This window comes from Nicotiana tabacum, chromosome 13 (genome assembly GCF_000715075.1).
Source record: "Nicotiana tabacum cultivar K326 chromosome 13, ASM71507v2, whole genome shotgun sequence".
NCBI classification, from domain to species: domain Eukaryota; kingdom Viridiplantae; phylum Streptophyta; class Magnoliopsida; order Solanales; family Solanaceae; genus Nicotiana; species Nicotiana tabacum.
In genome coordinates, this window is record NC_134092.1 from 18,148,730 (window position 1) to 18,159,867 (window position 11,138).

The window sequence follows — 11,138 nt, forward strand, 5'->3', positions numbered from 1 at the left end:
AACAGTCCACACAGCTAGCTAACGAACAAGTACCTGCATCTGCACAAAATGTGTAGAAAAGTAGCATGAGCACACCACAGCGGTGCCCAGTAAGCATCAAGACTAACCTCGGTGGAGTAGTGACGAGGAACAGTCAAGACACCCACTGGTCTAATAAACTGAATAGATATAAGTACATGAATAACAGAAGTATGATGTCTACATAAAGACTATGCAATATGGCTCACAATACAGTAATGGCATTAAAGCAAGAAACAACAAGTATCAGCGGAATATCATGAAAATGACGCAGACAAAGTGAATGGAACACAACCTAAATCCGGAATCACGAATACAACAAGGACAAGTAATAACTCAGTAATTACAACCGCTTTTACATCAGGTTTTAGTCAACAACTCCACGAGGTACCGAACCTCGGACAATTCACAACTCACAGGTCTCAATACCTGAACCCTAACACTTGGCATCCTGTGCCCTCATAAAACCTCATAACCACACTGACGACTCACGTGCCAATAGAGTCATTCTCACATAGAAGGCAAGTAAACAAGGGTGAGCATCTATTCTCAACAATGTCAAGAACACCTCTTATCCGATAAGAGTGCTTAACTACGTGTATGCTTGTGCAAGTGTCCTGATATATATCCCGCCTTGTCACGCCGCATGTGCAGATATTAATAGTAACAATAGCACAGTAGAAACCTCGTACAACCCCATAATAACAACCGCACGGTAGAAACCTCGTGCATCACAATAATAACAATCGCACGGCGGAAACCTCATGCATCACCATAACGAATACAACAACAACAACAATGGCAATAATACAAATTATGACAAGTAAATCAATTCAAGAACCTTTAAATCACAAGAAAATATGGAACCAATTCACAAGGAATAACCACAGTCTGAAATGCTAGGCATAAAGAGAACAGCTCAACAAGGAAAAACTAATGTGTAGCAACGATCCCACAATATACACCCTAACAACAGGGAAGCTAACACGAGTCAAATAATTCCAAATAAAACAAGTTGACTGAAATATAGGATATCTAAACTTCTTTTAAGGTTGAGAAAATTACGAAGGATATTCAACAATTCAATTAAGGATAAGCAGCGGAAAAATAATCATAACCTCAATTAAGACTGAACAATTATAGGATGAAATAATATAAATTCCAAATAAAGATAAGCAGTTATGAAAAGATAGCATGGCTATAAAAGAGATAATAGTTTCAGTTAAGGCACATATGAATCAAGTAACAATAATAGTGGATCATGAAGCAATTGATTCTAATTAAGCAGGTATATGTGAATCTAATAATTAAGATATATAATCATAACAAGAGCAACTGCATATTCAATGAATACAAGGACCTAAGAACCTTAAAAGGCCAATTTTCCACAAATAAGTCCGTGCACGCACGCGTCACCTTGTGTACACGGACTACAAATAACATAGAAGACTCAAATCCTAAGGGGAAGTCCCCCACACAAGGTTAGGCAAGATACTTACCTCGAACCAAGCTCAAACAGTCCGTAAGAATACTCTTTCCTCAATTATTCGACTCCAAATATTCCAAATCTAACCAAACACAATTGCATATCATGAATACAACGATAATAGACTCATCTAATTAATGAAATCAATATTTTAACAAAAAATTCTGAAATTTACCCTAAAAAGTCCACCCGGGCCCACGTCTCGGAATCGGCTAAAAATCACAAAATATGAACACCCATTCACTCACGAGTCCAACCATATAAGAATTACTCAAATCCGACCACAAATCCCCTTTCAAAACTTGAAATCTTTATTGAAGATGTTCTTCCATTTTTTTTCCAATTTCAACCCCAAAAATCCGAAACTAAATGGAGAAAACAACTATAGATTAATGCAATAAAACCAAATTCGAGTAAGAAATCGTTGCCCACAAGATTCCTCTGAAAATCCCTCAAAGAATCGCCTTCTCCCGAGCTCAAAATCAAAAATGGAGTGAAAAATGAAATAACCCTCGATTCCAACCCCTTTCTGCCCAGTGATCCTAGCACCTGTGATTATTTCTCGCACCTGCGGTCTAACCTTGGTGTCATTCGTGATTTCACCTGTATATTGACATGTAGGCATAGAGATGTATTTTCCTCATGCCATTTGATAATGAAACATCTTATCTGTTGTTGAAAAGTTTTTGGAAAAAATCATAGTTTTCAAACTTACTCATAAATTTGGTGATTTCGATAAAGGATTTGGGTTTTCACTGATATACTTGAGAAGTAGGCCTATTTTCTGGAACTGTGAACCAGCTGAGCATTTTATCTCTGAGCTACTTCTTTTATTACTTTCATTATGTTATTATGAACTATTGTTGGCTATGGGTGTTGGACCTCGACCTGTGTTCCAGCTCGTCACTACTTTCAACCTAAGATTAGGTTTGTTACTTATTGAGTACATGAGGCCAGTTATACTCATACTACACTTATGCACCTTGCGTGCAGATGTTTGATGCTAAAGTTGCTATGATCGGCGGCAGCTAGATTTGAAGACATACCTGCATTTCGGTTGTAGCTGCCTCTTGTTCATGGTAGCCTTAGATTTATAAAAGTCTGTTTATGTACATTTCGAACAGATAATGTATTTATTTCATACTAATTTTGTAAATTCTAATCTTAGAAGCTCGTGATTTGTACTACCAGTCCTTGGGAAATGTATAAGATGCAGATATTTTCTCTTACTAAATTCTCTTATCAAATTTCATTGGAATCGGACTGTTGTTAATTGGCTTACCTAGCGGGTTAGGTTAGGTGCCATCACGACTAGTTGGATTTTGGGTTGTGACAAAAAAAATGGGCCAAATCCCGTATAAAACCAAGTCTGCCCAGCGCTGCCTCGCATCTGCAGGCCCCTGGTCGCTTCTACGATAGCTGCTTCTGCGGCTTCAATCTCGACCCGCGAGAACCCAGGATAGGTCGCCTGCCTCATCTGCGGTGCTTGTTGCGCATCTGCGCCCTCGCTTCTGTGCTTTCCCCTCCGCAGGTGCGGTTCCGCTTCTGTGGCAAAAATGACCGCATCGGCGGTCCCAGCACTCCCAACCAAAATCCGGTCCTGCACTTGTGTGGCCACTTCTGTGGCGTCACATCTGCAACCCTTTTTCAACAGGTGTGATTGCCCCATTACTCAGGCCCTTCATCAATAAAACAAAGCTCCAAAGTGATCCGCGACTCGAAACACACCCGAGGCCCCCGGGACCCCGCCCGAACTTACCAACAAGTCCTATAAAATAACACGGAGCTACTCGAGGCAGTGCAGCTTATTGTTGAAATTATTTACTACGTATAAGGGTCCCATAAATAGGAAAACATTCAGTGTTACCATACTGTTCTCATTTCATTAGGTCAATTTCCTTTTCAATTGTCAATGTGATTTACATGTTGATAGGGCTTATTTCCTATTCATTTGGGTGCAATGTTTTTTTTTTTTTTTGGATAAGAGATATGTGTTTATGTTGAATAAATTTGCAGACCATCTGCTAAATATGTGGTGTGATATTAAGTCTTTGTTATGGAACGAACAGAGTTAGCTAATACCTTGAGCCGAGGGTCTTCGGAAACAATCTCTCTACCTCCATAAGGTAGGGGTAAGGCTTGTGTATACACTACCCTCCCCAAACCCCACTTGTCGGATTGTATTGGGTATGGTGATGATGTTGTCTGTTGTTGTTGTAGAGTTAGCTAATAACTAAGAGTCACGTAAGAGATTTATAGAACCCTTAGATATGTCGTTATTTAGTATTGGAGTGGAATAGACCTAAATAGAGCGAATAATGTAGTAGACAAGATTTACATAGCCAACCCAATTAATTTTGGGATTGAGGCGTGGTTCGTTGATTGAATCATTTCATGGAAAGATGCATGTGCTTATAATCAATAATGGATTCTGGATCTTCCAAACGTTGCTCAATGGTTAAAGAGTTAGAGTGATAACTTTGGGAACTAGGGGTGAATCCCAATAACACTAGGTGAACTCTTCGCAGTTTCCTAAGCCTAGGCGGATAGAGTAAGTCGGTACATATGCTAGTAGGAGGTAGTAGTTATAGTTGAGGTGCATGCAAGTTGGCTCGGATACCATCTGTAATATAAAATGCATGAACATGACTTTCTTTCTTCAAAAGTTACATTACCGTCGCTTTGTACCTCCTTATGGATTTTGATGAATATCCTATTTTTGAATTATAGGTAAAATATGTCCCTATTTGAAGCAAAATAATCTTTAATTGTTTAATATATGACGTTCATATTGTTTATACATGGAAGTTTGAAGAATCTATTCCCCTTTCTAATTCTTGTGCATTTCATCTGTCTCTTTTGGCATTTTTCAGACCCTAAGTACCAGTAATTTATTATTCTTTCTAGTGTTGTTAAAGATGAAAAGCTCTAAAAAGCGCTCTAGGTATGTTGGGGCTTTAAGCGCAAAACGCACTTAAAGTGTGGGTTTTAGTAAAAAAAGGCGCAATGTTAAGCGAGGTGAAGGCAATGAGGTTCATGTCTGGCAAAACTCATAGGCAATGACGTTCCGACTATATTTGTTGTTTACTGTCGCTTGATTTACGACAAAACTCATAGGCAATGAGGTTCACGTCTTAGTGCCTTGCCTTAGGCGCAACTTAAGCGAGGCGAAGAGCCCTCACTAAGCTTTTTGATCTTCAGGGCTTAAACGCGCCTTAAATGAGCATTTGACAACGCTGATTCTTTCCTGTGCTTGATTTCCATCATATTGCTTTCAGGTTTGAGCTTAACTTCTCGGCAGCAAGGAGCAAGGGAGTGGGAACTTAGCAGGTGGTGGGACATTATATCTGATTGATTTCACACTATCTCGTTCTTTATCCCTATTATGTTTAGATTATATCCAATCGAAGCATGGAAACTTGTTTCTTTTAATTTGTACTCGATTCTTTGCTGCAACTTTAAGTCCTTTCGTGCAGATATTTAAAAGCTGTCACTTCCTTCTAGGACTGAACTAGAACGGGAGGACGAGGGAAGTTGTAGTTCATGGTGCACAGCACATTGTATGTTGTAGTGCCATCTTCAGACAGAACTTTTACCACTTTTTTTTTTTTTTTGGTATTTCCTTTTTAGCCAACCCTGATTTTGAGATTTCTTCCCGAGGGCCTACACATGCTGATTTAGATTCTGAAAAGGGCTGTTGCATCTTAGCTATATAGATAAGTAGTTATGGTATTCTAGCTGCTTCCATTTTATGCGGTGTAGAAGATGGCGTTACATTCGGAGGAAGAGAAAAAAGAGGATTACCTTTTCAAGATTGTTTTGATTGGTGATTCTGCAGTCGGTAAATCCAATTTGCTTGCTAGATTTGCTAGAGATGAATTTTATCCGAACTCAAAATCGACAATTGGAGTAGAATTTCAGACCCAAAAGATGGACATCAACGGAAAGGAGGTTAAAGCACAGATATGGGATACGGCTGGTCAAGAACGATTTCGTGCAGTTACTTCTGCATATTACAGAGGTGCAGTTGGAGCTCTTCTGGTTTATGATATCAGTAGGCGCCTGACTTTTGATAGCATTGGTCGGTGGCTTAATGAACTTACAATATGCTATTAATTTATTTTATGCTTTTAGTTGCTGCCATGTGACCAGGAGGTCACGAGTTCGAACCGTGGAAACAACCTCTTGCAGATATGCAGGGTGCGTACAATAGACCCTTGTGGTCCGATCCTTTCCGGGACCCTGCGCATAGCGGGAGCTTAGTGCACTAGGCTGCCCATTTAGTTTATGTTTTGTTTGGCAAGCATTGTTGTTGACTTGTATCTTTAATTTTTTGGACAGCTCATTCCGACATGAATGTGGTGACAATACTCGTTGGCAACAAATCCGATCTCAAAGATGCTCGGGAGGTTACAACAGCAGAAGGCAAAGCCTTGGCTGAGGCAAAGGGACTATTTTTCATTGAAACTTCAGCTTTGGATTCGTCGAATGTAGCTTCCGCTTTTCAGACGGTTGTTAAGGAGATCTATAATATTCTAAGCAGGAAGGTTATTCAATCTCAAGAGCTCCAGAAAAAGGATTCGGGGCGACTAGCAAATGGTAAGACAGTGGTTTTGCAAGCTGATGGAAACCAAGAAACAGATTCAGAAAAAAAGAAAGGTGGATGTTGTTCATCTTAAGCTATAGTATGGGGAGGACATTTTCCTCTTGTGAGGCCCAAGACATGTCAACACTTCTTCTCCCATTGGTGTAATTCAATTTCCTGTTACTGTTGAAGAAAAAGTTAAACTTTCTTTAGAAAATGTAAATTATCTCAACGGGAGAAGATCCATTTTTTTTTTTTTTTTTTTTTTACTGTTTTTGAGTTTTCAGTTTTGTATAATTCAATTTGTTCAGCTGCTTCTTTTCTGTCTGTGTTTCTGTGACGCCCATGATGGAGGGCGAGCTGATGAGGGCGGGTCAAGCAGGACTGATAGGCTTCTATGACGGCAAACTTCTGAAAAAGGAGTGCATATGTCGCTTTAATACAATGTATACAGTATTTTGTTCGTCTTCATTTTTAGTTTTAATACAATGTATATAGTATTTTGCTTGGCCGGAAAACGTCATTTCCGGCGAACTTTCTTCTGGTCTTTGCTATTTAGTCACATACAATAATACAAATACATTATATTCTGTACAAATATATTCAAATACATTATATTTTTTATAAATATATTATTTTTTCGCCTGCATTTATGTATTCTGAAAGTCTGTATTTTTTGAATACAACCGAATATCACTGTGTTTTGTAATTTTTTGTTGTTTGAATACAGTCGAATTGAATATGGTGAATTGAATACAATGTATAATGGTGAATAATGAATATCTGTGAATTGAATACAATGTATACAGTCGAATTGAACAGAATGGTATGTACTCTATTTTTTTATTACCTCACTGTATTTATAAATACAGTCGCGCGAATACATGGAATACAATACAATAGCAGCGAAATTTATGTAGAATTGATTTTGTTGAGTTAAATTAGGAGTGATACACGTTAATTGATCCTCTTTCCGTTATTAAACAACTGAATTCTCCTATTTTTAGGCGAATTTTCGCTACTGTATTCATGAATACAGTAGCGCGAATACAGCGAATACAGTCGCACAGTTGGACTCCCCTATTTTTTAGGCGAATTCTGCTAGTGTATTCATGAATACAGTAGCGTGAATACAGCGAATACAATCGCATAACAACTAAATAGTAGATATAGGAAGTAATTATATATATGGTAGTTATAGGAAGTTAATAGTCACTAAACAATAGTGATTTTAGAAAATTATTCAATTGATCCACTATACCTCAATCTTAAGCTAGTTAGAGTTGAGTATATTAATTTTCTGTATCCATTCTATTCTAGTCATGTTCACAATGTCTAATACAAAAATCATGTCTTGACAAATTAAAGGATTTAAATCTCACACTTATCTATTGTCACGACCTAAAATCCTAACCTGTCGTGATAGCGCCTATCTCAATACTAGGCAAACTGACAACCTCAATAAGCCACATTTTCTCTTAAGTTTGAAATCATAATATTTGAATTTTCATAGAAAAATCTCATAAATTACTGACATAAGATACATTCCCAAAACTCGGTGTCACTAAGTACATGAGCATCTAAATGATAACAAAGTCTGACTGATAAAAAAATACTGTCTGAAAAATGTAGAACAATACAGAAGAGAGTCAAGGTCTACGGACGCCAAGCAGCTACCTCGATAGTTTCCACAGATAAAGCTCCAAAAAACTAGCAACCACCGTGTCCGGAGGTACCTGGATCTGCACACGAGGTGCAGGGTGTAGTATGAGTACAACCAACTCAGCAAGTAACAATACTAAATAAAGAGCTGAAGATAGAGACGAGTTTCACAGTTGAGCCCAATTACAGTATTTTCCAACATAATAAGATATGCATGCTTCTATGTTCAACATTTAAGGACACAACAGTAATTTCATATCAAGTTCGACTAAAAAAGAAGATAATATCTTTCAGAAATTTCCAACACAGTGATATATGACAACTGTAGAGCAATAAGAACGAAATCAAATGCATCCTCTCAGGACCACAGTCACTCAGCCATTTCATTCACTCACCACTTAGCACTTGCACTCAGTAGGTACATGCGCTCACTGGGGGTGTGTACAGACTCCGGAGGGGCTTCTTCATCCCAAGAGATATAATCTACACGGACAACTCACGTGCTACATGGACAACTCACGTGCTATAGTATCAATATCTGAATTCGCACGGACAACTCACGTGTTTCACAGACAACTCACGAGTTATAATATAATATATGGATCCGCACGGACAACTCACGTGCTATAATATAATATCTGGATCTGCACGGATAACTCACGTACTATAATATAATATCTGGATCCGTACGGATAACTCACGTGCTGCATGGACAACTCACGTGGTATAGTATAATATCTGGATTAGCACGGACAACTCACGTGCTGCACGGACAACTCACGTACTGCACGGACAACTCACGTGCTATTAGGGGTGTTCAAAATCGAACCGAAACCGAAAACCGAACCGAAACCGAAGCTTAATGGCTTATTGGTATCGGTTTAACGGTTTAACGGACGGGGAATGGGGAACGGATTGAAATTTTTTTATTAACGGCTTATCGGTTTGGGGGCGGATTATTCAATTTTCTTAACGGATAATCCGTTAACCCGTTAAGAATATATATATGTATGTATGTATATACAATTTAATTTTATCCATATATATATATTAAATAATCAAAAACCATTCTTCCACTTCCAGTACTCTATCTCTATTCTCTATTACTAGTTTACTATTAGACATTTAGTTATAATTTACTATTCTATTTAGTTACTATTAGATAATTTTGATGTCATGTATTATACCCAGTGTTCTCTTCTATTTCTTCTGATAGTTATAAGTTGTTAATAGGCTCATCTCCAGAGATGATTCTACTGGGAAATACGTTGGAATACACATCTCTCTATTTCTTCTATTTAGCTCTCTTCTTAGGTGCCATATTCTATAGACTGGAATGTAGTCTGTTGAGCATAGGAATTTTATTTTGAGTCATAGCGGTCAACAAATAATTCGATAAACCGCCCGATAGCGGCCCGATAAGAGCTAAACCGATACCAATTCGCCCGATATCTTATCGGGTGGCTAGCGGATTAATACATTTAAAAGCCGATAACCGATAAGCCAAACCGTTAAGAGTATATAACCGCCCAATCCGCCCGATAAGCAGCCTTACGTGCTATAGTATAATATCTCATAATCAGGCCCTCGACCCCACTCAGTCATAAATCTCTCCAGTCTCTCGCGCTCTCAATAATCATGAAAAATCAGCCCAAACAACAATGATATGATGCATCAATAATGAATAATAGAGACTGAGATAAAATAAACAAGTTAACTGTAACTGAGTAAAAAACAACAATTTAGCAGATAGTTCAATATGTACATGACCTCTGTGGGTTCCTACAGTGCCAACACATAATCCAAACATGATTTGTGGTTCAATTTCTCTACTACATGGAGAATGTACAAATAACAACAGATTATTCAACTACATTGTTCCATGGAAATTGACCAAGTCACAATTTCTACTGTGCACGCCCACACGCCCGTCACCTAGCATGTGCGTCTCCTCAAAACCGATCACATAACATATAATCCGGGGTTTCATACCCTCAGGACCAAATTTAGAACTGTTACTTACCTCAATCCGAGCAATTCTTTATTCCAATAAGCCTTTGCCTCGCGAATCGGCCTCCGAACGCCTCGAATCTAGTCACAATTAATTCGATTCAATCAATTCAAATTATAGAAATTAATTCCATATGAAAATAATAATTTTCCAACAAAATCCGAAATTGTACTCAAAAATCGCTCGTGGGGCCCATGCCTCGGAACCTAGCAAAAATTACAAACTATGAACGCTCATTCAACCACGAGTCCAACCAAATAAATTTCACTAAATTCCGACATCAACTCAACCCTCAAATCTTCAATTAAAGTCTTTGAAGATTTCTACCATTTTCAACCAAATATTTACCCATTTGAACTCAACAATCTTTCCACAAACCTTATTGGTACGTGTATGTATAAATAATACTATTACACTCAAGAATCATAAACTCGAAATTGAAGACTAGGGTTAGAAATTCTTACCTCTTTGAAGCCCTAGCAAGATCCTTGTGAAATCTTCAAATCTTGAACAAGAATTGATGGACAAATGACTAGGTCTTCACTTTATCTCTCTAAGATGTTCTCACCTCTCTCTAAAATATCATATGAAACCCTTAAAAATTATCCCTAATAGTGTTTTATAAGAATTGGGGTCGGGTTTATAAAACCAAAAAAATAAAGCTCCGAAACACACTGTGGGTCGCATATGCGACCGCATAATGCTTCAGAAATATAGTATAATATCTCACAATCAGGCAGTTCGTGCTATAGTATAATATCTCACATGCTATAGTATAATATCTCACAATCAGGCCCTCAGACTCACTCAGTCATAAATCTCTCCAGTCTCTCGCGCTCTCAATAATCGTAAAAAATCAGCCCAAACAACAATGATATGATGCATCAATAATGAACAATAGAGACTGAGATAAAATAAACAAGTAAACTGTAACTAAGTAAAAGACAACAATTTAGCAGATAGTTCAACATGTACACGACCTCTGTGGGTCTCTACAGTACCAACACATAATCTAAACATGATTTGTGGTTTAATTTCTCTACTACATGGAGAATGTACAGATAACAACAGATTATTCAACTACATAGTTCCATGAAAATTGACCAAGTCACAATTCCTATGGTGCACACCCACACGCCCGTCACCTAGTATGTGCGTCTCCTCAAAACCGATCACATAACATATAATCCGGGGTTTCATACCCTCAGGACCAAAATTAGAACTGTTACTTACCTCAATTCGAGCAATTTTTTATTCCAATAAGCCTTTGCCTCGCGAATCGGCCTCTAAATGCCTCCAATCTAGTCATATTAATTCGATTCAATCAATTCAAATTATAGAAATTAATTCCATATGAAAATACTAATTTTCCAACA

At 37.9% G+C, this 11,138-nt stretch overlaps 1 protein-coding gene across 1 annotated transcript; it reads left to right on the forward strand.

The window, feature by feature from the left end:
• The first annotated feature begins 5,269 nt into the window (after positions 1-5,269).
• Positions 5,270-6,183, forward strand: LOC107802242 (ras-related protein RABA5a-like). The gene is made up of 2 exons (XM_016625701.1): positions 5,270-5,609; positions 5,846-6,183. Exons 1-2 carry the CDS (start codon positions 5,270-5,272, stop codon positions 6,181-6,183), a joined length of 678 nt encoding a protein of 225 aa, XP_016481187.1.
• Positions 6,184-11,138: the final 4,955 nt, after the last annotated feature.

Excerpts from the sequence above, each read along its gene's own strand:
- LOC107802242 (XM_016625701.1), top strand. The coding sequence starts at position 5,270 with ATGGCGTTACATTCGGAGGAAGAGAAAAAAGAGGATTACCTTTTCAAG. Across the intron at positions 5,610-5,845 it reads GTGGCTTAATGAACTTACAA|CTCATTCCGACATGAATGTG; the intron begins TATGCTATTAAT and ends TTTTTTGGACAG.